General features: G+C 40.1%; 9 protein-coding genes across 9 annotated transcripts; 5 read left to right on the plus strand and 4 right to left on the minus strand. All coding sequences in view use genetic code 12, as the record gives it.

The window, feature by feature from the left end:
- Window positions 1-704: 704 nt before the first annotated feature.
- HEM13 (coproporphyrinogen oxidase) lies at window positions 705-1,939 on the plus strand. The gene has a single exon (XM_064920374.1). The coding sequence runs from the start codon at window positions 935-937 to the stop codon at window positions 1,904-1,906; it is 972 nt and encodes a 323-aa protein (XP_064773778.1). The 5' UTR covers window positions 705-934; the 3' UTR covers window positions 1,907-1,939.
- Window positions 1,940-2,842: 903 nt separating this feature from the next.
- Window positions 2,843-3,393, minus strand: RJT20DRAFT_129008 (uncharacterized protein). Its single transcript, XM_064917403.1, has one exon. The coding sequence runs from the start codon at window positions 3,154-3,156 to the stop codon at window positions 2,923-2,925; it is 234 nt and encodes a 77-aa protein (XP_064773779.1). The 5' UTR covers window positions 3,157-3,393; the 3' UTR covers window positions 2,843-2,922.
- Window positions 3,394-4,000: 607 nt separating this feature from the next.
- RJT20DRAFT_141579 (uncharacterized protein) lies at window positions 4,001-8,157 on the minus strand. The gene has a single exon (XM_064918637.1). It carries the CDS (start codon window positions 7,897-7,899, stop codon window positions 4,078-4,080), a length of 3,822 nt encoding a protein of 1,273 aa, XP_064773780.1. The 5' UTR covers window positions 7,900-8,157; the 3' UTR covers window positions 4,001-4,077.
- A 402-nt stretch (window positions 8,158-8,559) lies between these two features.
- PEX8 (Pex8p) lies at window positions 8,560-10,956 on the plus strand (the record flags this gene model as incomplete). Its single annotated transcript, XM_064915902.1, has 2 exons — window positions 8,560-10,404; window positions 10,543-10,956. The coding sequence occupies exons 1-2, from the start codon at window positions 8,596-8,598 to the stop codon at window positions 10,954-10,956; spliced, it is 2,223 nt and encodes a 740-aa protein (XP_064773781.1). The 5' UTR covers window positions 8,560-8,595.
- A 1,034-nt stretch (window positions 10,957-11,990) lies between these two features.
- Window positions 11,991-13,929, plus strand: RJT20DRAFT_129012 (uncharacterized protein). The gene has a single exon (XM_064917404.1). The coding sequence runs from the start codon at window positions 12,019-12,021 to the stop codon at window positions 13,816-13,818; it is 1,800 nt and encodes a 599-aa protein (XP_064773782.1). The 5' UTR covers window positions 11,991-12,018; the 3' UTR covers window positions 13,819-13,929.
- Window positions 13,927-15,777, minus strand: RJT20DRAFT_119696 (uncharacterized protein). Its single transcript, XM_064915903.1, has one exon. The coding sequence runs from the start codon at window positions 15,699-15,701 to the stop codon at window positions 14,004-14,006; it is 1,698 nt and encodes a 565-aa protein (XP_064773783.1). The 5' UTR covers window positions 15,702-15,777; the 3' UTR covers window positions 13,927-14,003.
- A 621-nt stretch (window positions 15,778-16,398) lies between these two features.
- Window positions 16,399-19,313, minus strand: ALR1 (Mg(2+) transporter; the record flags this gene model as incomplete). Its single annotated transcript, XM_064915743.1, has 2 exons — window positions 16,399-18,766; window positions 18,839-19,313. 2 exons carry the CDS (start codon window positions 19,311-19,313, stop codon window positions 16,611-16,613), a joined length of 2,631 nt encoding a protein of 876 aa, XP_064773784.1. The 3' UTR covers window positions 16,399-16,610.
- A 2,445-nt stretch (window positions 19,314-21,758) lies between these two features.
- On the plus strand, window positions 21,759-24,578 carry RJT20DRAFT_49311 (uncharacterized protein). The gene has a single exon (XM_064920375.1). The coding sequence runs from the start codon at window positions 21,953-21,955 to the stop codon at window positions 24,467-24,469; it is 2,517 nt and encodes an 838-aa protein (XP_064773785.1). The 5' UTR covers window positions 21,759-21,952; the 3' UTR covers window positions 24,470-24,578.
- A 341-nt stretch (window positions 24,579-24,919) lies between these two features.
- Window positions 24,920-26,530, plus strand: RJT20DRAFT_155919 (ubiquitin-protein ligase; the record flags this gene model as incomplete). The annotated part of the gene is made up of 4 exons (XM_064919118.1): window positions 24,920-25,071; window positions 25,182-26,057; window positions 26,352-26,449; window positions 26,518-26,530. Exons 1-4 carry the CDS (start codon window positions 25,030-25,032, stop codon window positions 26,528-26,530), a joined length of 1,029 nt encoding a protein of 342 aa, XP_064773786.1. The 5' UTR covers window positions 24,920-25,029.
- Between the last annotated feature and the right edge of the window lie 1,388 nt (window positions 26,531-27,918).

A 27,918-nucleotide genomic window follows, 5' to 3' on the forward strand; every position in this document is an offset into this window, starting at 1 on the left:
AACCCTCTCGCATTTTGCAGTCACCGGATTCGGTAGCATATGACGTCAAGTGCCAAATTTTTTGACATTAGATTCCTGTCTTGTTTATTACCTCGTATTGTGAGCGGTGTCGCCTCATTATCTGTTGGGACCACTTCTTTAGTCACACCACGTAAGGTACACAGCACACCACTAGGCCGTACATATGTCTAATTACACTACGGGTTCTACGATAAATATACTGTCCCCTACCCCTTTTCCCCCTATTGAAACCCTCATCTGACCCTACCCCTTTCCCAGGGCCATTCGCTTGACACCAGTTATACGTCAAGAACGGACCCTTTAACGGCTTTTTACCGAATGCTTCAACTTTAATCTTGTCCTTTTCACACTGCAAACCCATGTAACCTTGAAGTTCTATATATCCATCTACTAATAAATACATACAAACTAAACCTCCATCCTCTATATACTGTACACTACACACTCCCTCCATCTGCCTCACCCACTCTCACTCATTCACTCACTCGCTGTCCCCCATAAAACCTCTCCTTCCAAAACCAACCCCCCCAAAATCATGCGACGTATTTTCCACACCACTTTTTCCCCCTCCTGTCTTTGTGTCATCTCCGTCTAACTGCTAACATCGTCGTTTGGAAAATTCGCACCGGAGGGTATGAGATTGTCATATAAAAGATGGAGAGAAACCTTGGTTTGGAGCGGTTGTTGAGTTAGAGAAAGTATCAGCAGTGTGACAGGATCGAACTGTGGTTTCTCATTAGTATTTCAGCGATTTTTGCAGAACAAAAATCACCAGAATTCGCAAAGAATTACATCATCAGTTGAGTTGATAAAGACAACGAACACCGTCTTGAAGCATATATCAGGAAGAAAACCCTGAAAAAAGCACTAAACAGCCTTCGGCATAAACAGTTAAATTACGTAGATTACTAAAATGGTCACCTACGAGCAAGTCCACGACCCTTCGTTCTCAATCAGAGAAAGAATGGAGGCTCTCGTAAGACAGAAGCAGAAAGAAATCACCACTGCACTTGCTGCTGTGGACACCGTCGGATTCCACACCGATACCTGGGAAAGAGGTAACGGAGGTGGTGGTGGCCAATCTATGGTTCTCCAGAATGGTACTACTTTCGAAAAAGGTGGTGTTAACATTTCTATTGTCCACGGAAAGCTTCCAGCAGCAGCAGTATCTAGAATGAAGGCTGATCATCGCAACTTGAAGGCTGCTGCCGATGACGGAAGTGTCAATTTCTTTGCCTGTGGATTGTCTTTGGTTATCCACCCAATCAACCCACATGCTCCAACTACCCATGCCAATTACCGTTATTTTGAAACAACCGATCCCGAGACTAACGAGGTCCAGGCTTGGTGGTTTGGAGGTGGTGCCGACTTGACCCCATCGTACTTGTACGAAGAAGATGCCAAGCACTTCCACCAAGTCCACAAGGACACTTTGGACAAATACGACAAAGAGTTGTATCCAAAGTACAAGAAATGGTGTGACGAGTACTTCTTTATCAAGCACCGTGGTGAAACCAGAGGTATTGGAGGTGTGTTCTTTGATGATTTTGACAGCAAGCCAGCTGATGAAATCTTACACATTGTTGAGTCATCATTTGATGCATTTGTAGAAGCCTACGTACCTATCGTCAAAAAGAGAAAGGACTTGCCTTACACCCCAGAACAAAAGAACTGGCAACAGATTAGAAGAGGTAGATACGTTGAGTTCAACTTGGTTTTGGACAGAGGTACTCAATTCGGTTTGCAGACCCCAGGTTCCAGGGTTGAAAGTATCTTGATGTCCTTGCCAGCTACTGCTAGCTGGGCTTACGACCACCACCCTGAAGAGGGCAGTGAAGAGGAGAAGTTGTTAAAGGTTTTGCAATCTCCTATTGAGTGGGTCTAAAGGAGCAATGAAAATGCTGTATATAGTTTGACCAAGTGAAATGACAAAAAAAGAAAACCTCTAATAGTCAATAGTGACAATATAATGATATATAAACCAATAAGTGAAGCCGTAGCAAATGTGCATATCTTAAAAAGAACGATATTTTGTCAAGCTGCTCAATTGTTAGTATCCGAATCCATTAGATAGTGAGGTCTTCGTAAAATGTAAACATGAAGACACTCATGCTCGTATATGGGAACTCTTGTTTATACATACATCACCGTACGTCAGGGATACGACATAATATTCCACACATGTGTCATATACGCCTATACGATGGTAGCCCTCCAACCGCATTTAAACGAGAGTACAACAACAGCCGTATAATGAAAGTGATAAGAAGCTATACGACATACACACACTCCTACCTACCAATCGGCACCAATGCAACAATCACAAATGAAAACACTATTCCACACTCACTTGTAGAACTGTATCGTCCCTACTTCCTGATTAAACATTATCTCCAATTGAGCTGAAGATATCGGAGGACCGAAGGATGTTACGGTGAAGAGATTTTTGGCTGTGAAAAATTACCGCATTGGGAAAAAGAAAGTGTATTATACTAAGAAATGGCTGCAAAAAAAGTGGTGATTTTTATCTGACTGAGTCGTCGTTCGTATTTGTGGGAATTTGCTTCATAGATCTTCTGGATACGGCTTAAGAATGGATGAAAGAGAGAAAGTTCATTAGAATTGAGTTACACGCAATCGGTAGTGATGGGGGGGGGGGGAAGTATTGTTTCTCTGAATACTCATACTACAAAGACTACAACTACAGGATGTTAAATTGTATAACAATATATTAAATAATATAAATGCGAACGATTAGAGTAAGAACACCTTTTCTAATCGCAGAAAAGTGAACAGATAGAATCTGAACAAAGGGAGAAAACGACCATATTGGATCGGTGAGAGAAGAAAGGTGAACAGATATCTGAACAAAGGGAGAAAGGGACCACAATAAGTACCACCTTATTGGAGGGTCGGGAGAGAGAAAAATAGAATGTAAATAAGTACCACCTTATTTACCTGCCTTATGAAGCAAAACTCTAGCATGAAACTAAGGTGACAAAAGAGTCGCAAGTGGAGTAATATGACTGACTGGAGAGTCAAGAGTCTACCAATCAAGTCAAAAAGTAACCAGGGAAGTATACCCAATAATGGAAGGATGATCCAAAAGTGGACCTTCAACCGAATGGAAAACATCCGAACCAAATGGGGAATAATACTATCTGGAAACTTAGCCGGGAAAATCTAAGATGACAGTTTACCAAGGTACACATGAACCGATATTGGAACATGAACCAACAAAACCTCATTCAAGGGATCTGCCAAAATGGGCTACGTGGGATAAGGAACACCACTGATGTAGCCAACGCGGGCGTATTGAGCACCCAGGAATATGGGAATTTGCACCTTGAATGAAAGGTAAAACCAAGAGGAATATCCACAGTTCAACAATGGCAATAGGGGCCAATTGATGAACACCAGGAACAGAGACCGAAGGGAACGTCCACCGTATAAATTACGGCAAAGGAACGTCAACAGCGGAGGGCAGCCAGAGAAAAGAAATCTCTACAGATAGAGACCACTGACAAAGGAACATGAACGGAAAGGAGATGTCCAACGGTATATCAACCGAATTTGCGAAGAGATAACCATAGAACCAAAACAGGAAATCAAACAACAAAAAACAATCATTTCAAGAACTGCAATAATAGCAATAAAGCAATAGTTGCAAATTATGACAAAACAAACAAACGAGAAAGAAGGAAAGAAAGTTTAATTGCAGGTGAAAGGGTAAATTTTTGGTTATAATATTGCCAGCACCTGATATCGTGGTGTTATTTTATAAGTTCACAGTATCCTCAGCTTCTCCCAACTCATTGTCATCAACTTCGTATCTGATGTCGTACTTTGAAACTACCCCGTATCTGGGAACCCTGGGAGAAAGTCCCCTTCAATAAGTAGCCCAAAGCACGAATACTTTAACATCCTACCAGCTACAGGACTGGGAATGCAAAGTGCATCAAGACACTAGGAATCTGACAACAAGCACACCTGGATACTGATCCCTTACTCATACAACCTTAAAAGCGGCTGGTGCTGGCTAGTTGAATATGCGCTTTAGTTTGCGCTTTGATAAGTTTGGATCATTGATTTGATCTCTTCAACTACTGCTTCAAAACTTTCATTTCCAACTGAATCGTTAGCTGAATATCCCAGTCGTGCAAACTGGATCACTTCTTCCACCTGAATGACAACAAGTTCTTTCAAAAGCCTAGATTTAATTGTTTTAGCTTCTTCTAACTTGTCATTCCATCCTTTGAGGAACAGCTCTCCAATTTTCTTAGTATATGGAGAGTGGACCAAAGATTCAACTCTATGGATGTATAGGTCCACCATTGCCATTGTTTCTTCTATACCTCTGGATGTGGATACATCCATCTCCGGAATAGCTGGGAGCCAAGCAAGGGTATTCACGGTATTGGGTCCGGAATGTCTTGCTGGTTCAGGAGCACTTGAAAAGAGCTGATTTAAAGCAGTTTCAAGATCAACTGGTGTTGGAGGAGGTGAGGAAGGTGGCAATGTCAGAGTAGATGAAGGACGTGGTGTAAGTGGTGTTAATTGTGTAGGAGTTATAGTGGGAACTCGAATAATAGGTGGTGGTTGTGCAGTGGCTACTTGCTTATGGATTGGATCCTTAGTCAGGTTCTTTCCAAATCCATTGAAAAAAGACACCAAGGCAGAGACCCCAGCTGATATTCCCGGAGGAGCTGGTTCAACCAAAGATGCCTCTCTAGAGGTTTCAATTGGAACGAGCTCAAGCTGAGAAACTCTAAAGTTCCAATCAGGAATTTCGGTAGAGGATGAGATAGAGACTGGTTGAAACTCAAAGGATCTTGTGCATGAAAAGGAAGCCGTCATTGGCACTTTTCCAAAATCCTTTGAAGAGGAGCTCTTTGCATCAACAGATACATCATTGGTACGGGTAAGAGACGAATCACGGGATGATTCTGGGGTCTTTGGGTGAGGTTTTTCATTTTCCAATTTAGTGGCCTGTTGTTTAACTACACTGTCTTGTGGTTTAGTTACCTCAGTACTTGCAAGTACAACAAGAGAACGCTTTGGCCTAGGAGGTAATTGAGGAGCTACAACTTCCTTTTCATTAAAGAATTCGGGAAGCTGTTCAACTAAGTTAGGAGTCTTTTCAATTTCCTCTTGGGATGCCCCGATATTGTTAATAGGAGATCTTGGAGGTGACTCTGGAGCTTCAGTATCCTTAGAGAGAGAAACAATTTTCTTGGTGATTCTGAAGATATCAAAAGCATAAAACGGTCTAGGAGGTAATGGTGGAGGTACATCCTCTTTGTTTACAGAGGCCAATTCAGTAGTTTGGTTCTCAACTACGATTTCATTTGGATTGGAAACAGCAGTACCTTTGGCTTCTTCAAGAGGAAAGAGTGATTCAGAGGGTTGCTCAGAGCTCGATGAGTCAGGTTCAGGGTTTTCCTTAACAATTAGAGTATCTTGTGGCTCAATAAAATCTTCTTTTGTTACAAGATCAGATTCTTCCAAAAGAGAAATGGTGGACTTAAGAGGTGATGGTAGAGTGTTAAAGTTGTTGTCATCAACAACCAATTCAGCAGTTTGTGGTTCTACTACCTTTTCATTTCGCTTGATGGTTTCACTTCCTTTAAAAAGGTCAAATAAAGAATATGACCTAGGGAACAACACTGGAAGATTAGCTTCTATATTGTCTGTTACTAAATCACAAGTGTCTTGATCCCTTTCTTCAGCTGGCTTGATTACCTCCTTGCATACTCCCGAAGTAGGAAGTATAGGAGTTTGAGGTAATTTTGATAAGCTGAGTTCATTAACGTCACAGTCCGGTTCGGTTGTAAGCCCTTCTAACTCAATTTCCTTAACATTGAAGGATGCCCTCTCATCATGGGTCTCCTCAATAACTTTGGAGTTTTCAGAAGTTTCAGGCAACTTATCAAGACGAAGTGGGGATCTAGCAGGCAATTCTGCTTCTTGAGATTCTTTGTAGTCATCACCCAATTCAATAATATGTGATTCACTAGCGTTTGCTTCTGATTTGATAGCCTCAGTATTGTCACTCACTCCAATAATACGGAGAAATGACCTCAAAGGCATAGCATACACATTGGGCGATTGAGATACTGTAGCGTTCGTGGCACTGCTTTGATTAACAATCTCAGTAGCTTTGGTGGAAATAGCCTTTGATTCAATAATGCTATCCTTTGGTTTGGGTACCTCAATATCACGAGCAATACCAATCATACGAAGTAAAGATCTAAGGGGAACTTCAATATTAAGAGGGAATTTTGTTGGCTTTTCATCATCTTTGACTTTGGCAATTGCCTTTACAGGAGCATTGAACTTGCATGGACCATTGCGCAAGCAATTGTGACAAACGACCTCTTTAATAGGCTTAATATGAAGACGGGCAACTTGAGGTTCACCAATGGAAGTTAAAGGTGACCTATCAGAGACGGTATGGATAAGAGATCTGTGGTAGTCAATATTTGTGGCAAGTTCTTTATCTCTTTGCACTTGCTCTACTAGTTCAAGGAATGCAGAACTAGTGGGGAGATTAAAAATAAGAGATGAACGAAAGTATAACTCATCCTGAGAGACTGGTCTAATAATTTCTTCTATGTATACCTCATCCTCCTCTTCTAACTCCTTGGAGTCTACGAGAGTGCTATAAATAGAAGAGCATTCTTCAATCAAGCCGTCGATACTTTGATAATATCCACCAGATGGAAGAACTTCAAGGCCAGCGTAGCTTCTCTTATCATGTACAGGCTTCAATAATTTCACAGATCCGTCAGTGAGCCTTACGAACTCAGCTCCTGTAACGGGGTCTATAGCAGTTTCCTCCACTTGAAGTTCTTCTGCTGTTGAACGAAGGGATTTAAAATATCTTTGAATGAGAAGCAGTTCTAAATTGACTCTGCTTTCATCTTCTTCTAAATCTAATTTCTCAATTAATGCAAGAGCTTCACACATAAGCTCATCAATCATATCATAAGGATGTTCTTCAAAAATTGGAACATCAGTTTCAAGATTTTCAAGAGAAATCAACAAAAGTAGTTTTGGGTCTTGAAGTAAAGGTTCTTCGTGAAATTGTGGTTGAATATCAATAAACCTTTCTAAATTGTCCAGAGGTGGGAATTGCTTTGGAGTTTCCTTTTCAAGAGATATATCCAGTTCCTCGTTACGACGGGTCTCTGGACGACGACGCCAGAAGATCCATCTTCTCAATGGGATCGGATCTTTTTTAGGCATTGCATCATCTTCAGGTTTCTCTTCTTCAGGAAATGGCTCCTCTTCAGGAAATGGATCTCCGGCTTTGTAACGGTTGGTTGTTCTAATAAGATTACCAGAGTCGTCATACATGTATCTATGGTAAAACATTTCATCTTCTCTAGGGTAGATATCGGGGCCAGTACTCCAAGTGTCAGCGGTGCTATCCGCGGTGCTATCAGCGGAAGTTACATTAGTTTCAGTGGTAAAGGCAGTAAAAACGGTGTTGTCAGAGGTGGTATTAACAGCATCGGAAGCGAGGGAATTTCTAATAGGGTTTTGTGGTACAACGGTGTAATAAGTAGCAGTCGAGTTCCTGGAACTACCAAAGAGCTTCTTGAGTTTGATACAGCTCTTTTGGCGAAGCTTCTGGAGTCTGGCTCTCATTTTTTCCCTCTTACGACGCTGAGTGTGGTTGGTAGGAGGAACTGAGACATAGTAGGAAGTCGAAAGCAAGGGAGCGGTGTCGGGACGGTGGAGGTTGTTGAATTGCATTTTCAACGATAAGAACAAGTTCGAGAGTGCCTGGGGAACGGCAAGACACTTTATTATCTTATGAAAACGTATAACTGATGGTGGAGAGGGAAGAAGAAGGAAGAAGAAAGATCTCATAAAAGGTTTTTGGGGGGATTTTTATTTGTATTTGTGGCTGGGAAAATCTTGGGGGGAAACCACAAATACTCCATTTTTCGCAGTCAAAGATGGTATAGTTAAGAGGAATATGAGAGATATCTCAAAACTTTGGGTAGCAAGTTCTTCTGTTGAGGCCATGACAGTATAGTAGAATTTTTTAATAAGCCTTTCACCTCTTTTCCGCCGGGTTTTACAGTTGAAAAAGTTTTCTTTTCTTCTCTTTATAGGTTTATCAATACAAATGACTGCAAAATTTTGCTTTTGTGGACATGCTGCTTTTGTGGATGCATCACTATTTCCTATTTGGGACACGATAAGAGTTTGCCGCCAAAGAGGTACAAATAACTCAATGAGATCGTAGTATTTCAACACATTTTGAGCATAAATACCCTCCAATACCTTTCAGATGCCTTCTATCACCTTTTAAACTATCCAGATCCCTTCAATTGATCACTTTACACCACTTTACCATGACTATACCGAAATCTGGGGTAAAACCTTATAAATCATATCTATATACCGGAACAGCCCGTATTTCATCACGTGACCCAAATTGTCCTCGGTCAAACCGATTTTCTCCACACATTGATTTTTTTCATTGTGAAATACTCTTTATCATGACGTTTTCTTTCATTGCTTCGTCAACAAAAGGTCTGTTGTTCTCCAAAGTTAGATATGTCTGACTTGAGTAATAAACTAGGTCCCCAGGGACGTGCTCTAATTTACAGAGCAAATCCTAGTGGTGAAAATGTCTCCTCTACAACACCATATTCGTCGAACAGCAAGTATCCTCAAGCAACTCCACAAGAGTTGGATTTCTTGATCAATGATATGAGATTTCCCAAGAAAGACTCATCAATTCAGAAGATCTTGGGTTACATGTACCATTATGTGCCATATATTAAGCATGAGCACAATTTGAGGCTCATTATAGCAAGTTTCTTGAATAACCCACTATGCTTTGGGCAAGAAGCAAATGCACCATTTGAAGAGAACTATGCCATTATTGAAGTATTTAAATTGATTACAGATAAGAAGCTTAAAATATCTCAGCCCACACTTCCCATCAAGACGTTTTATAGTGTAATTTTGAAAGAATTGACTAATTTCGTATCGTTCAATCCCCAAGTCAACTCATGGAAGGTACTTCCAATACTTTCAGGGCTTTTTCTTTCGAACGAATTGAGAGACCAGCTTTATATGATCCCTAACTTTATTGAATATCAGTGGTTCTTCAGTGACTGGGATCGTGACTCCACTGCGCTCTTTCGCAAAGCTCTTGGCTTCAGTCTTGCTCCATCTTATCCAGACAATATTGTTAATCTCAGTTTATTGAGTTATGCCATCACATACAAGAAAGACGAGAAAGTCAAGGACTACACAAGCGGCATAGCCCATTCTTTTATCATATCCAAATTGGTTGATCTTTTGTGTTTACACCCAACTAGCTCGGTTGCCGTATTGTTTAAGTTCTTCCATATAAACCCTAATGATCCAGAAAGCGAGAATATTGTTCAGAAGGAGATTTCCCAGAAGCCTGTAATTAAGCATATGAATAGGCTTTCTTTCTTGCTCGAATCATACTACAAGACATTGGAATACGATCGTAGATACTTTGATTTGATAATGAGAGATTTGGTCAAGATTCGTGACTTGAACAGAGCATTCACCCACTCCACACAGAATTCAGCCTTCAACAATCCAAGTAGTACCACTGACCACAACCCCGTTCATAGACAGTTTTGGTATTACATGAAGGGCTTGTTGTTTGCTGAAATCCTTGTATTTCAAGGTATTTTGACAAGGTTTATGTCTGCAACTTCAGGATTTGCTATCTTCAATCCATTTAGAAGACATCATCTCATGGAAGTTGAACTGCAATACAAAGAGATATCATTAAGTATATTGAATAGTCTTTATTACCTCAACTTTACCTTGTTATCTATCGGTCAGGGTGGATTTGACAGTTACAATTTTGTATATTACTTATCAACGGAGCTCGCTCTCAATAGTGGAGTTGGTTTTGAGAACTTGACAAAGACAATGATTGGAGACTACAGAGAAATTAACTTATACCCAGATGTCTTGAACGCGAACTATGTTATGAGAGCAAAAGTTCTCTTCGTATTGGGCTTATGGGAGAACTATTTGCAACTGAAGAAGACTAATGATGTTTTCATAAAAGAATTTATGTTTGACTTATGTGTAAGTCTTGCTGATGATCGCAAGTACCTGGATAACGACATTATAGAAGCTGGTCATTCTGTATTACTTTTCAGTTTCTCCAACAGTTCTTCGTATAGAATTGAGGATTGTGCTGAATACATAGAATTGCTCTTGAGACAATTCCCATCTAGAATCTCAGCTCAGCAGCTCAGCATTGCCATAGAAACACTTGGAAAGAAGCTATTGTCTACTCCAGTTCAGTATATTAATGCGCCACATCGTGACTCAGCTGAGCAATTCATTGCTCATCTCTATCTGGTAGCTTCTAATACCCCACACGGAATACTCCTTGGCAATAAGAAGCAAAACGGCAATGATAAGTTTAGCTCTCCACAACCAATACAAGAGATTCAGGCTATGTCCACTTTAAGGAATATTGAAAAGCAAGAGGGAAAGGATAATAACGTTGTTGCCGCGAACAGTGCACGCAAACCAAAGAACTTAGTCTCTTTGGATCCACTACCAGCTATAGCTGGCAAGATTGCCCCCGAATATGAATTTGAAAACCGTTTGATACCTGAGACGTCGAGAGAAGCGCTCATTCTTACAATAATTAACTTGATTCCATACTTGCCTTTGTCTACATTCACGTCTTGGTTGGACAAGATCCAATTAGCGATTGGGGCCAGTATGCCTGGAGAAGCGCAATTTTTGACAAAAATGCTTTGGAAATCATTGAGTGAAAATTTAGACTTGAACAGAGTCGAATTAGGTATCAGATGGTGGTATGATGTTCAGGGCTTGCCACAACAAGAGCAGGTTGTACAGAAAAAGCTCGAACACATGACTCTTGAAGAGAAACAGTTATAAGAACACTGCAGTTTCAAATTATTTGAAGCTAAGGCTTGTTTGTTTTATTATATATATCTAACTAGGTATATATCTCTATTCACTCGCTGTACATGTAAAGAACTTAGGATATCAAAAATATATCATATAATCAAGATCTCTTCTTATGCTAAGATGAATACACAATACAAAAATACCGATAGCAATAGTTGCTTGTTTTGCTCATCCCCATCACCCTAATAGAGCTTGCCCGCAAATGACAGTACCATAACATAAGGTAGCAGCTCGGTAGCAGCTCGTAATATATATTGCTCTCTAGGGCAATGCTCATAATTCTCATAATACTCATTCTCTGAACCTTCTATCACATACTCCACAGAAGCAGTGCCCGCTAATTAGGAGAACAAAACATACCATTACCACTGTAATCTTACGATGAATATGGCACTTTTACCAGCTTTTTGTTCTAGGTCACAATAGTCTCTCCCTAGAAATTGTCACTAACATACGATGTATATTATCTCTCATTAGCTTGTGCGCTTAATTCTACCCAGTATGTAAAATGATTATAATATACATCTTCTGAAAAGACAATAAAGAGAGAAAGTAGTCCCAGCAAACCATCTCTAACGCAATGCAATGTCATACCAGCCCTCACAGCATGACATGTGCCATTTACTATTTAACTTCCACCATTCACCTTCACTTACTCGTTACCTTTTCCATTTTGACACCATCCACCATTACCATTTAACTTCTATCTCCATAACCTTTGACACCATCCACCATTTAACTCCCACCATTAACATCCACTTTTTTCCGTCACCTCCACGTTACCTTCACCATGGACACTATCCACCACATCCATCATTTAACCTCCACCTTTTCTTCATCACCATTTAACATCCACCATTAACTCCCACCATCTGCAACCTCATCGACTTTTTGCACCCTAATATATTATTTAGCCATATGCAGTACACTATATACTAGTCTCATCTCATGAAAAATTATGTTTAAGAGAAGATTCCATGGAGTTTGTTCTTTATAGTGGATACTTTGTAGAGATAGAAATTGTAGAAAATGGCTAGAAAGAAGTCAGCTGCCAAGAGGGCCAAGGAGGCTGCATTGAAAGAAAATGGCGTTTTGCCAGGTGAAGTGAATCAAGCGAAAAGTACTGTCGATGAGATCAAAACTTCAAGCAAAAAGCAAGTTCAATCTGAATCGGATTCGGACTCGGAAGATGAGTCTTCCTCTGAAGAGGAAGACGAATTTGGTGATTTGATCACTGAAGACGTTGAAGAAGGTATAAATAAGGTTTTGAAAGCCATCAAAGAAGATCCTACAAAGTTGCTTGACCCAAAAGTCAAGTTCTTTGAAGATCCTGAAAACGTAACTGTTTCCAAAGAGAAGAAGGAAAAGCCTATGTACTTGAAGGATTATCACAGAATAAACTTACTTTCTGGAAATTACAAAGACGACGATGAGGATGAGGAATACCAGGAAAACAAATTTGGTACCGTAGATGGAGAAAAGCCATTTGTAGTTGCCCAAAAGGAAGAAAGAGACCAATTACTTTCAGATATCAAAAATGCATTCCATGGCGACAATGATGATGAAAATGATGACGACTCTGATGATGATTTCTTAAAGAAGAAGGAGCAGCCAACCAGAAACGAACTTATGGAATCAAAGGAAATTTCCCGTTTACCAGATCCTTCTCAAAATGAAGACGGTTTCTTACAAGCTTTTGTAGATAGTAAAGCTTGGATTCCAAAGAAGGACGACAAAGTCATTAACTTGGACAGAATTGATCAAAATGATGAAGAAGACTTTGATGAAGCTGTAGAACAGTTCGAACGTGCCTACAACTTCCGTTACGAAGACCCTAACTCTGCTGAGATCGTATCATATGCTCGTAACCAGGCAACCATGAGAAGATCGGCCACCAACTCTCGTAAGAGACAAAGAGAGAAGAAACACGAAGAGAAAGAGAAAGAGATGAAAGAAAAGGATGAATTATTGAAGAAGAAGAAGACCACCAAGTTGAATAAGGTCATGGATCGTTTGGCTAAGATAAAGGAAGCAGTTGGTGATGACGTCAAGGACGAGGTTATAGAGAAAGTATTTGGAGATGCTCTTCTTAAGGATGACTTTGATGATGCAGACTGGGATAGCAAGATGGCGCAAATCTTCAATGAGCAATATTATGAGGATGATTCTGTAAAACCAACCTGGGATGAAGATGACGAAATCATGGCCGATTTCCACAGCAAAGAAAACGGTGATGACTATGAAGAAGACGAAGGAGAAAATCCCCAAGATGACGAGGAAATCTTTGATGCTGATGCTCCACCCAAGAAGAAGTCCAAGAAGGAAAAATTGAAAGATAAGAAATCTACTAAGAAGGAGAAGGAGTCATTGAGAGCAAAGGCTCAGGAAATTGTTGAGGCTAAGACTCATGTTCTCATGGACGAAGTAGAAGAAGAAAGAGGTCGCTCTAAAGACTCGGGTGAACTCAAATTCAGGTATCGTGAAGTGTCGCCAGAAACTTTTGGATTGACTACCAGAGATATATTATTGGCTGACGATAAACAATTAAACTCATACATTGGAATAAAGAAATTTGCTCCTTATAGACCCAAGGAAGCTGTTATGAAGGATAAGAGAAAATACACTAAGAAGAAGCATTTGCAAGAATGGAGAAAGGAAGTATTCAGAGACAAGAATGGTCCTCCGGTAAGAGACGATGATAAATACGATATCTGGATCCCTATGGAGGAAGTTGGTGAAGTAAAATCATCAAGCAAGAAGAGTAAGAAGAGTGGAAAGGTTGAGAAGAAAGAAAGAAATTCAAGAGGTAGAGTCAAACCGAAAAAGTAATTAAGTCATAGAAGCATATTCAACCCATGTATAAGTAGGAAGTGTATTTTAGAAAAATAGCCAAATACTATGACTGAGCCATTCAAGATGGTTAATTGCAAGATGATGAGCTGTAGTTAGAGATTAACACTAAAGTACCTGTTTCTGTAACACACTTAATATTAAGTGATCTATACAATAATTCTCTAACTATCTAAAATGGTTCTATAGATAACTTCGTTATCTTCACCTTCAATCTTCTCCTTTTCGAAAAGCCCGCTTCCCAATTCAATTAAACCTGTCTCAGAAGCATAGACTGCCCAAAGGTTGATTAGTTCTTCAAGAACAGCCTTCTCCAATTCTGCAAGGTCTTTGGTTTCACCAGGGTCTTCCTTGATATTGAACAATTGCCATTTCTCAGGTCCAAAAGGAGCTGGAATATACAAAGCCTTGTAGGAGCCCTTTCTAATGGCTTGTTGGCCGAACAATTCCCAACCAGTAACAGTATCTTCAGAGTGAACTCTTTCTTTTTGGTTAGCTAAGTATCCAACCCACGACAGTCCTCTAGGAATTGCAACTTCTCTTCCTTTGTAGGTATTACCAGGGTGCTTTACATCAGCCAATTCCAACACAGTTGGCAAAATATCCATAACGGTGGTGAAGGTATCCAACACCTTTCCACTATTGGTATTTTCTAACAATGGTGGGTAGTGTAAGATTAGTGGACACACAATAGCACCTTCTGTAGACCACATTTTGTACATAGAATGTGGAGATGTTGCTGCCTGAGCCCATTGATCACCATAGAAGACAAACGAATCCTTCTTTCCAATGTTATTGAATTCGTTGTTGTAGTACTTGTCAATGAAAGTGTTAATTCTTAAAGCTGTTAACGGTAATGCTTCCATCAACATTCCTTCAGCTCCATTATCAGACATAAAAAGAATGAATGTATTGTCCAACTCACCGGTTTCTTCCAAATGGTCCACAACTTTACCAATGTTCTCATCTAAGATTTCAACCATAGCAGCATAAGTTTCCATAATCCTGGACTCAACCTTACGTTCGTGGTCAGTCAATTCGGTCCATCTCTTTCTGATAGTCTTGATTGGATGTGGTACAACCCCTTCAGGAATAATGCCAGCCTTTGCAGCACTGGCCAATCTCTGTCTACGCAACTCTTCAGGGCCGCCATCGTACTTGCCTTTATACTTGGCAATTCTGTCTTCCGGTGCTTGGTAAGGCCAATGTGGAGCAGTGTACGTCAAAAGACCAAAAAATGGCCTACCAGCTCTGGTTTCGTGATCTATATACTCAATTCCTTTGTTGGTGAAGTAGTCAGTAGAGTAGAAATCTTCAGGCAAATCTTCACCAGGGAATCTCTTATCGTCTTCAGCGAACAATGGTGGTAAAAACTTGACATATTCTCCATTTTCGTCTTTGGTTATATACTTGAAGTGGTTACCTGCGCCAGGCAATAATGTAAACGACTTCTCAAACCCTCTCTTGACCGGCCAATACTCCGGCAAAAGTCCCAAATGCCACTTTCCAGAGATGAAAGTATAGTAGCCGCCAAAATCTCTCAATATTTCTGGCAAAGCAACAACTCTGTCGTTGAGATACCCTTCGTAGCCTTTCTTTCCTGCAAATCTTTCGGGATGCCTGGAAGCAAACTCAGCCATTTGGCCCAACCCGGCAATATGATTGTCTGTACCCGAAAGCAACATGGATCTTGTTGGCGAGCATGCCGAAGCAGTATGGAAATCTGTCAATCTGACACCTCTTTCTGCCAACTTTTTCAAGTTCGGAGTATGGATCTCTCCTCCAAAGGGGCTCAAATCAGTAAACCCCAAGTCATCTGCTACGATGATCAAGAAGTTAGGTTTCTTAGTGGGAGAAGGCATTTTTTTCGGTATATTTTCAAAAGTCTCTCAACTCAATTGTTTTTCCACTAAATCACTAGACCAAGCTTACCCCAAATTTTTCAATTCACTGACTCTCTTATATATATTGTAACGTCCATTCATTAATCTGATTGCAACATTTTTAGCCACACTTGCAAATGCGGAATTGACTGCGAAAAATGGAAATACGATTGCAAAAAAAAAGTTCTGTGAAGGCTATAAGATTAGCCGAGGTCGCTAATGTTACTGGGGATAGAGGGCGGGAATAGCGGGAAGACGTTTAGAATGGGTGGTTGTATTTATAGGGGGGATACTGGGAGGAGCGATGACTTAGGGTTTTGCAGGAAGTTTTAGTCGTTGTAGTATTTAGCGTTTGTGTGGGCATTGTTAAGGCTGTAGTGCAGTGTAGTGTAGTGTAGCTAGATATGATTTATATGAGCTATGACATGGGAGCAGTTAAAATTAATGAAAATCAGTTCTTGGTCTTCAAGAGAATGTTATATAAATATAATATCTTATTTATGTTAAATATACGAAGGAGAAAGTTTACGATTTATAATTCTTGGTGCCAATTTCAATTATTATAAATTTTGCATATCTTGAAATATGACCACTACTACACTCTCAGATTGGCTTCAAAGTCGTTCCATAATCCCAATAGAATTTAGCCTATTCTTGTCTTACTATTCCACTTTTTTTCAATTATACTTATACCATGTTTATTATATGCAATTTGACCTAATTAGATCGAAGTAAAAAGAACACTATACAAAAATAAATAAATAAATATAACAATATGGGGGTAACAGAAGGCAAACCACATCCAATAATTGGTACTTTTTCTGTAATCTATAAAGTGATCTTATATCACTCACACGCTTAATACGTGTGTAAAATGTAGGAACGAAGTTATTCGTATCTATTTGGGAAGCTGAGAATTGACTTTGCAGCTTCCTTGGTTCTTGTTCTCAATCTAAGACTTTTTATCGATCTTCTTGAACTAACAGGAGGAGCTCCTGCCACAGCGTTCACCCTTCCTAACCAAATCCTGCAAAAAACAAACGACACTATGATAATTAAACTCATAGCTCCAACGATACCACCGAACCAGTGGTAAGAAGGATCGTCTATGTTCTGGCCTGGCACATGGACGTTCATACCAAATAAACCAGTAACCAAGTTCAATGGAACCAACATTGTACCGATCATAGTAACCTTAGACAACATGTCAGTGACCTTGTTGTTGGAGTTGAACGATTCCACCTGCAACTGAGCCAAGTAGTTAGAATGACTTCTACTGAAGATCTTTTCGTATGCTAACAAGTTCTGGAACATAGTAACCACGTGATCTTGAATATCACCTAAGTATAATGCTATGTCAGCTCTTGGTTGAGCTCTACCACCTTGAGTCTGGAACTGCATGTGGTTGGTAGGGTTAATCGTACTGGAAGGAGCTCCTGGGCCTGGTCCAAAGCTGACACCACCAGTGCCTCCTTGACCATAACCAATTGGATATTGAGAAGGTTGGCCCGTGGGTGTTCCATGACCGCTGTCAACATTGACGAAAGCTTGGTTCAAAGGCATCATGTTTGTGTGGTTCACAGAAGCTTCATCCTGGCATCGCTTGGCAAACATTTTAATAACATCAGCCTTTCCTGACAATAATCTCATCAATGTCATAACCTTTCTTCTTGATTCTCCGATTCTCTGTAACATGTTACTGAAGTCCTGGTCACGAGCGACAAATACAGAATCTTCAATAGCATCAGCCTCGTATTCTATTCCTGTAATGACTGGTGCAAAACCATCAGTAATGTCATCGATTAAGGCATAACATAACCAGTCAGCACTGACATCGACATAGTCCCTTAATTGACGGACTCTTCTTCTGACACTTGCTGGATGGGTAATAGGAGAAAAATGGAAAGTTAAGATACCGTCTCCGAAAACAACTATATAAACATTAATTGGCTCCAAGTAATCTTCGGACTCCTTATCTGGTTCGAAAGTGTGAAAACAAACGAAGTAGTAGCTTCTGAACAATTCGACCTTTTCACGAGTTTCTTGCATACGAATATCTTCTGCGGTCAAAGGATGGATTCCAAAGGCTTTGGCCAACATCTTCATCTCGGAATCGGTAGGACACACACAGTCAAGCCACCATGTTCCTTCTCCGTTTCTGAAAAGCTCACGTACTGATTGACCAGGCTCAACCAACGATGGGATATCGGGAGCATGACTGGTCTCTTCAGACTCTGAGCTGAAGAAAGAGAATCTATCTGGTAATTCAGCACTACCGTCACTGATTCTTGTTCCCCCAAACTTCACTTGGTCAGACGAGACATCATCTGGAGCATAGTGTTGTTGTCTAATGGATGGTTCCTTCAACTCGTACTCCTCGTATGTGCTTGACGAGTCGGAAGGAATTTTTTCTTTTTCCGGGCCGTGCATGGATTTGATAGAATCCGAATCAGCATATGGATTCTCCATGATTCTGGACCTGAATTTTGAAAGTGTAGTATTCGTTTTCTTTAAGATATTCTTAGGAGTGTATTTGAGAGCTGCAGAACTCTGTCCTCTGGATGCGTTTGAGAAAGATCCAGTAGATCTGGCATCTCCATTGGTGACTCTGGAAGCCGTCCTCTGTGCTAATGACATTCTTTGTTGTTTCATCATTTGCTCTTGTTCTCTTTCTTCCTTGATGAATTCCTCAATTTCGTCAAAGTCAATACCCTTAATACGAACATGCTCTCTTAACATTGGAAAGCACACATCTTCTTCAGTTTCTTGGGAGGATCTAGAAGCGTGGGAATCAGCTTCACTGTCAATGGAGGATCTTGATGCTCTTCTCTCTCTTCTACTGACCATGTTGCTATTTAAGAATTCAGAGTGTGCACTGTCAGTCGTCCTGATCTTTGTCATTGGGGAAACCATGTCATTCTCTAAGTTGTTGTCTATAATTGAATTCTTTCTTGCATTCTTCTGGGACCTTCTACCGCTTGAGTTTGCATTTCCCTTAAGCAAAATACCAGCAGATGGGCTAGATTCATTGTCTTTAGCCTTTGCTTGGTCGCTGAAAGAATGGGATCTGGTTCCAGATTTTCCTCCCTTTCCTGCTGAGAAAGAACCGGCAGCACCTCTTAAAATAGGTACTGGGATTGGACCTGGTTCCTCAGAGTTGCCTTCGTCGTTGTCACTTAAGTAGAACTCTCTACGCAAAGCGTTCATATAAGTACGATTGCTTCTTCCTTCCGAAGGAGAAGGAACTTCTAATGAGGATTGTCTTGCAATTCTTTTGTTGGTACCTTGGTTTGGAGTTTGGTATTGCTGTTGAGATTGAGATTGTTGACTTCTTTTTTCATTGCCACTTGTGGAAGTTGAAGGCTCTGTGACTTGTTCTTGACCACCTCTTTCCGTGTTTTCCTGTTCATTTTCGCTTTCGGTGTCAGAAACTGCCGATGAGTCGGTAATAGCGGAATTCATACCACCGCGGATTGGCAAGGACGAAGCTTGGTTTCTATGATCGTTAAGAACATCATCAGAACGAGTAGCCTCTCTGATAATCTTTCTTGCTTCAGAATTTTCCGAGCGGAAACTTTCAATATCAGACATGGTGAAGGATTCTTCGGAATAGAATTAAAAAAATTTCAGTAGTTCTGTTTCAACGTTCAGTATTGATACTTGTCTTGTTGTTTCAATACGGTTTCTGTTGTGTTCACGTCCAAAGCTCCTGTTTCAATTCCGGTTGCTTGGCACACACGATTTGGCTTTGATTAAGTTTGAAAAATGCTGCTAAAAGCTCGCTGGTAAGCTTATTATATACGGTTGATTTGTACAGGGGATGCAACCATATTATAAGACTGTGTATTCGGTGTTTTCTACCGTCTATGTGGTTTCGACAAGATCACAGGGTGGATTCGCTACGTTGCAGATCCCACTGGTGTCGATATTACTGGTTTTCCACTACTTGTAGTGCTTGTTTCGCTGTCTAACCCTTCACTTCTTACGGTGAAACGAACAGTCGTGGTGCTAGGGTGACTTCTGGGATGGAAAATCGCACTAAAATACTGTCATAAAGCTACAGATGTCGGATTTTTCGGTGAATCCAACGATGATAACGATATATTGTGTGTGCTGTGATATACGACTAACGTCTAGGTAAATGTATTACTTCTAGTGATTACTTTCTGTCTGTCATATACTCTGCCAATGTTATATATAACAATATTAATTACAATTTTCCCGTTCTCACTATTAACCGCCCAGCCGCTTCTATATATACTGAGAAAAAAATTTTATAGGAAAGGTGAGAGTTTCTTTTTTTTTTGACAGGATGCGGCACGGGTGTCGTTGCACATGGGACCCATGAAAGGTGCATTGTTGTAGGAGAAGGAACAGGAAAGAAGAAGAGGAAGAGGAGGAGAGGTGAGAAAGAAAGCAACAGGCAGGCAGTATCTGGATGTAGCAATAATTAGCATGGGAAGAGGCTTTCGGGATGGGGCGATGAAATTGGGTAAAAATTGAGATGAGATGGCAGTTCCGTGAGTGATGGAGTATGTGCCATGTGGGAGGTGAATTAGTCGTGGTGGTCGTGGTCGTGGTAATAAGGTGTAAGGTGTAGAAGTAATAATTCTAATAATTCTAATGATTGCTCTGGCTTTACTATTTGGATTTAATGAGAGCACCCTTCCGAGTGCATGCTGGTGAAGTGCAGTGATGTGTCACTTTAAGAGAAAACTCCGCTGGAACCAAAACTACTGGCCTGCGGGATGTGAAAGAATACGATTTCGCTTGGTTCAGGCGGGGAATTAAGGGTTGAGGCCTTTTCTTGAGAAGAATTACGAATCGGGCTGGACTGAATCCACAAATCCATGCCCTGGGAGAGATGCGATTTTTAAAAAATTGAAGCTGGGAGAGGCGGTTAGCGGGGAGAAGTTAATGGAATGGGCTACTGGTGGTGGTCATGTCACGAGAGTGGTGTTCAAAGTTAGTAGGGCATCTCTCTTGGTAAAGATTTTGGTTACGTTTTGCAGATAGTTGACGTGACCGTAGATCTGTGGGAGGGTAAGATTATGCCTGGAGAGCAGATTAGGGATGTTTGATGGGTTTTACGTTTGCTACGTTTGCTACGTTTGCAACTTCCTTGAGGCACAAATATGGTTATTTCCACAGAGAAATGAAGCAATAGCAAGTCTACAATGTATAAAAGCTCCTAACAAACAACACTGAAGATACTGACAACACTAACGACAATAGCTGTCATATTGCTTGCTGAGAAAAACACCCGTTCCTCAGTACTATAAATCACACACACTGCAAATGTGAAGCAGAAATACGAAGATGCAACGAGCCGCATCAACAGCCGGTCGTGTGAAAGGGCCAAGAAAAAATGCTCTCAGGTAGAGTGTTGGCACGTGACTTTTTGGTTGGTTTGGCTGGTGAGTTTTGTTTAATTGATTCTTCCTAATCTGTGAAGTTGATTATGGTTTGTAGTAGGCTTTTTGTTGGGAGAAGTGTGAGTTTCTGTGTGTTTTTCTGTCTATCTGGGAGAGTTGAATAGTTACTTTAAATTGACTTCTGATTCTTCTTCATGGCTCGGCCGTTGTTTCAACTGGTATATCTCTCCATCGTTTACTGACCAATGAACACCTTAAAGAGGGAGCACCACTCCCACTCCCACTCCCACTCCCACTCCCATTTCCTCTCCTCCCCAGTAGCATTCCCTTATTCCCACTCCATGTCTCCTTTCCACTCCACTACCTCACCTCTACCAATCACTACCTCCCTCCCCACCTCTTTGCACCCATTTCTCCCCTCCGGCACACAGCTCCTCCAAAAATCATACCATACAAAATTTTCTTAGTACCAAACGACTCTCACAGCAAAAGCCAAAAAGAGCTAATCAGAGAGTGGTCTTTTGTTAGGGCTATATTTGCAGCACAGCGTTTTTCACCATCCATAGCCCTTGTATATAGTAAGTAGGTGGATATATCGTGTTTTCGGGGCAGTCTTGTTATAGTACACTATTTTTCCCGTAGTTTGAAACCGATTTTTGCCGCTTTTACCGTGTTTTTAACTGAATTCTTCATACCCTGTACTTTATCAGAACCATTAGCCGCCAGGAAGAAATTCCATATTCAACTCATTGATATCGCCTAAAAGTTGACATTTCACGTTCCATGGCTCGTTTACAGAATCTTTGCCTCCAAAAGTGATCCTTCCACAGAAAATTCATTCATAACACATCACTGATGCTGCGACTAGCGCCGTTACCTCAGAGTTGTAGGAATCTCGTCTTCAACATAAGACACTATAAACCAGTACGAAGTCGACCTCCATTCCAGGCTTCCAATCACGCCTTCTGCACAAATGCCCAGTTGCTCAATGCATCTTACACAAATTGGCTAAAGCGAACTTCAAAAGAGATCCCTTCTAAGATTTTCAATAAACTCTCAGAACTAACCGAAAGAGAGACAGCAAAGCATACTTCAAAAGCAGCCAATAAACATTTCAAAGATAGTACATCACCTTCAAGCATTTTGGTCCAGCAATTGCCTCATTCATACAAATCCCCAGACCTAGAACTGGATGAATCTCTAACCGAACTGAAGAGAAAGTTAATTCCAGAATTGACAAATTTGCTTAAGCAAAACGATTTAGTGAAAATCCAAGATCTATTGGATGAATTGGATGCTAAGGAAGTAGATGCAGATTTAATCAACTATATTCTCGAAGAAACCGTAAAAAAGGCTCCATCAAAACCTGACTTACTTTTCTCAGAATGTCAAATTGAAGTGCCAAGATTTGAAGCCGAGAACAGATTAGATTTTCAATCACCTTATCACAGCTACATTTATGAACATATACCTGTATTATATGATATTTATCAACAACACAGCCATAATTGTGGGGCAAACCAGAAATTTCAAGAAAATTATATTTGGTTATGCTACCACATGAACGATCTACCTGAAATGGAGAACTTGGTCCACACTTACTTTAAGTATCCAGAATTTGATTCCAGGACACTAGCTTATATATTGACTAGTTTTATCCGCAACTTTGAGGTTGAATTCGCAAGGGGACTCTTCCAGAATCTCCTATCACTTGGAAAACCCGTACAAAACATAGTATTGGAAACAACGATACTTCAAATGAGTCAAGTGGGCGCTTTGTTCGAGAACTTTCCATTAATACTTCAAGCGTGGATCAGTGTTCATCCTGTAGTAGATTATCCATCTACTAAAGCAATTTCATTTTTGTTGGATGAATATCACCGAAACGGAACACCCAATGAAATCCAATATCTATATTACCTAATCTCCGATTTGGGATATTCAGAGCATTACAGCATTAGGCTTTTGAACGTTCAGTCTGATATAATTGATAGAGAACCATATAACTATAAGAAAATATTGGAGAAGTCAGATTTGCTTGAATTTGATGAAATTAACAGAAGTATAATGAACGAGCAGGAGCTATACGATTACTATTACCGTTGCTTGAAGTTCTGTTCTAAATACTCTAATATTAACATGATACAATACTTCATCATGCATTTGAAGGACCAAAATTTGCATCTTCTCCCACAATACTTCGAAGTTATTTGTGACTACTATATGAAACATAGCAAATTCATACAATTATTTTCTTTCTTGCAGACATCATCTTCACTTTTTGCATTCAATGAGGGCTACCTACAGAAGGTTTATAGTGCATTTGTTCAATCATACCCATATCATGCACCAGAATTCGCAAGCCGGTTCAATACTTGGGTGAAAGATAATGAACATTTCTCTCCCAAGACTAAAACAAAGCTTTTAAATTCGTTAAAAATCACTAAGCTTCAATCTCAGTTGACTCCCTATCACATGGAAAGAAATATTATAGCATCATACCCTAAAAAATATGAAGCCAGTCAGTGGAGTAGTATAAAATGGCAGCAGGACAAAAGAGGTAGAGCGATAAAGTTCTCTGATCAAGTGCTGTACAGAGTCAACAAGGGTTTTGTCGATGTCATTCGAAAAGGTGTCAAGCCAGATTTCAGTTTGGTGAGGGAAACATTCAGGAGGCTGAATCCCAGTAATCAGTTAATCCTCATTGATTTGTTGAAGAGGACTCGTTTGTACGAGAAAAACGAGTCGCAAATGGATATTCTTACTCTTGAACTGAGAGAACAGAACAAAGCATATGTTGAGCAATTCTACATAGCCAAGCAGCATAAGTTCACTACGAACGACTGTATCAAATTTGCTAGAATGTTAATCAACAAGAACTTGTTCAAAGAGGCCGACGACCTCATGCTGACCATAGATGTTGAGCAAGTGGATGATAGGACCCGAATGGTTCTTCTAAATTTGCAACTTCGTAACTATATCACTTATAGCCAGTTTGAAAAGATGACGGAAACAATTGATGAGTTTCCTATTGATGACATAGTTTTGAGTCCCTACATCTACAATCAATGCTGTTTCATTGAAAAGAAGTTGGTTGGGAAAATAGAACATCTTGAGAAGAGGAAGAAGAAGATAATTGACGAAACAGAAATTGATACTTCAGCGAAGGAAGATTCCGCCGACATTTCATCGATGGAATTACAGCAAAACAGAATAGAACAAGCCAACGCTACTCTAGCAACATTACGAGGTTTAATTGGAGATATTAGTGTGCGTTTAGAGAAGGATAATGTTGACATTCGTGCAATTATCCAAGAGACCTTCCGATTCTTCGATAACTGGATCACATCGCATGATGAGAGAAAGATATGACAAACCACATGGTAATCAAAGACACACAGCCACCACAAGCGATTAAACCTGTCTGCGACAGAGAGAACAAATTTGGTGACAGTTCGCATCTGACCGAAGTCTAAGGGAGAGTTTTCGATGCTGCATGTACTAATTTTCCCCGTACTAGCATCGGTCTATATCTTTATGTCTTAAACGGCATACAAGTGAGGACTTTTTTCCCTAATAGTCCAACAGACTATCCACCATATACCTTGTTACGTTTTCCACAAAACAAACAGAGATTAACAGATATTATCAGTCGTCTAATCCCTGCCATACTCACTGCCGCATCTCCCCATCCTTCTCCCATCCCTCTCCCTTCCTTCTCCCATGCTTCTCTCCCATCCCTCTCACTCACCCCACCCCCAACTCCTTCCTCCATACTTAATAGATCTTATGATAAAATACACGATTCCTGTACATACACCAACCGAGCCTCACAAGCCAAAAAAGAAAAAGTCACGGTTCCCATTAAAAGAACCAGTAGTTATCTGCTTCTCTATAGTAGTCCAGTTACGCCAACAGGCCAGTAAAACACCATGGGGGAGATCGAGGAGGGCCAGAAGGTGTGGAGTGCAATAGTAAGTAGTTTTTTTTGGGTGATTTTTGTACGATTATAGAGAACCCTCAGTGTTCTTGTACAAGATCGTATATTGATTCTGTAGGCGTCATACTAACCAGTCACGTCTAGGATCACGACATCACCAGCAATCTTCTATCGAAAATCACCAATAGCATAGAATGCTCGATCTGTGCTGAATTAATGCATGTGCCGCTCACGGCCGAGTGTGGACATTCATTCTGCTACGACTGTCTATTCACGTGGTTCCAGAACAAGATGAACTGCCCGACTTGTCGCCACGAAATCACCATCAAGCCACTGTTGAATCTTCACTTGAAGGACATATCGAAAAGCATCGTTGACATCATCATAGACACTACGTTAGAAAGCGAGGAAAAGAAAAAATTAGAAGAATACCGAAATGGCTGCTGGAAGTCATACAACTTCGATAGCCAACATGACAGGATCTTTGGAGATCTCTTTAAAACTGCATTAACACTCATAGACAACTCGGACGGCGTTCCGAGATGTGGAAACTGCCACTGGGAAGCACATGGCACCGTATGCTTACATTGTGGTACACGATTCAGAATACCTCATGACGACGAATACTACGACTCTGCTGATGGAGCATATAATGAGGAATATGAGGAACAGTTCCACAACTCTCAAGACGAGTATGATAGTGCCGACAGCTTTGTAGACCCTCGTGACGAAGAAGAAATCAATCGTGATCTCCGACATGCTGCAGACGATGATATTCTATCAACGGATAACGAGGATGAAGCCCACGAGGAATGGCATGGATTCGGACAAGTAGATTTAGATCATGTTGGAGACGAAAATAGCCCTATAGAAATCAGTGCTGATGAAGACGATGATGATGGATTGGAGTATTACGACTCGGATGACATACGGGACGCTTTGGATGAGTTCCACGACGCCCAGCTAGCGCAAGAAGATGATAGTGATGATGGAAGCATTGTTGTGCGAAGACATAGGGTTGTACGTATTAGCGATGATGAATAGCATGGGTTTAAAATGACAAATGGTATTTCTTTTAGTTATTATAATGGATGTTACGGTATTTATGGAAGAAAGCGAAGGCATTAGTGTCTTTTAGTTGTAGAAGGGATAAATGAAGGTTGACGAAATTGTGCTAAATTACCGTTGCAAGTATTTATGTAACCTCATGTATTTGTAGCTGACATTAGATTTCACAGCTCGAGTTTCACAGCTCGAGAAAGTTAATATATCATTGCTACTGTGAACACTGGTGTTGCCGTGCAGTGAACGCAGGGCTTCGTTCCATCAAGAATAGTTGCAAAATTATTGCTCACAGCTGATGTTATGTTGACCTGGAGAATTATTTCTGGAACTTTTCAGCAACTAGCAAGGTATGATAGGCAAGTCATTAGTGGTGCTAGTGTAATTATTTATCACTAGATTCTTACCACTTGTACAGATTTAATTTATGAAGTATTGAAGAAATTCTCTCTTCGTTAAATGATCGTATTCCGAAAGAAAGCTTGTCGTAGTGCAACATTACCTCGTATTCATAATGTAATTTTATTCAAGGTTGTTAAACTCTTCATGAATAATGAACTTCAAATCATGCTAATTTAAGTAGAGTCATGTACCGGCTGAATTTTTATCATCGTCAACCTATTTAATTAAGTACCACTCAATTGTCGTCAATTTTAATGATCATCAATATCTGTATTCAATAAAATGTTATATTGCAGTGATTTTTACTAATTAGTGATTATTGTACATTCCAAAACTGAAACGGAAGTCTTGTTAATAATCTAGTAAGAAATCTTCAAAAATTATCGTACAACTGATCAATGTTAAGAAAACGAGAATAATGGCAAGTTACAACTATATTCGTGTATAGAAATTTCATAATAAAATCGACCATGGAGTCAAACAATTTAAATTACTACAAATTCGAGTAAGTAACTTTATAGATATTTAATTGCTCTAATAAGCATATGTAACATCCACTGATATGCTATATCTTTCGAAAGTGTCTTCGTTTAACTCTACGAATGTTGTATTTACGGTAATAAAATTTTACTCGAAAATAGACTCCAATCACAAACATACACGAAACAACTTGTAAGTCCGTGGGGAAACACAACTGTCAGTGATAAGGAGCGATGGAGGACAAGGGAAGACATTTCTAACTCAATATTAATGTTGTTCTTAAACAATCCATTCTTAAACAGTAATTAGTGAATATATACGGCGCTACCATTTTGTTGTTGTAATTGGATTGAAAGTGGCGCTCCCATCTTCAAATCGTATAGTGTAGTGTATCCATTACACAGTACCATGTTTCGAACCATACAACTAACGCTTACAGTTCATATTGAATGAAACACTGGTTAGCCAGTACTACAACAAATCTACCAATTAATGTTATTGACCGCTATTTCAATTTGCAAATGCCTAAATTGTCCTCTTATCCAAATTGTAATCACACTCCTCCCAGTAATTTTACCCTCCCTCCACACCACACTTCATCTAATACGATAAACCCTTTCTTCAGATGAGAGCTTTATCTTGATTTTATTCATTTTATTCTCGTTTCATGCTGGTTTCTCTGCGTGCTAATCTCCATCAAATTAATCATTTTGATTTGTATCATCACTGTCTAATTAGCTAGTGGGCCCTATCATCCCCAGTATGTAAGAAAAAATGTTATAATAGCAATATCCATCTACTATCCAACTACTTCGATAAAGAAATATTATCTACTCTCCATCTACTTCAATAAAAAAATACTCGTTCACAACCTACCAACCAACCAACCAACCAACCAACTCTCTATTTTTCTCCACATCTCATCTCACACCTCACC

The sequence above is a fragment of the Scheffersomyces xylosifermentans genome, assembly GCF_036884685.1.
Source record: "Scheffersomyces xylosifermentans strain CBS 12540 chromosome Unknown RJT20scaffold_5, whole genome shotgun sequence".
Taxonomy (NCBI): Eukaryota; Fungi; Ascomycota; class Pichiomycetes; order Serinales; family Debaryomycetaceae; genus Scheffersomyces; species Scheffersomyces xylosifermentans.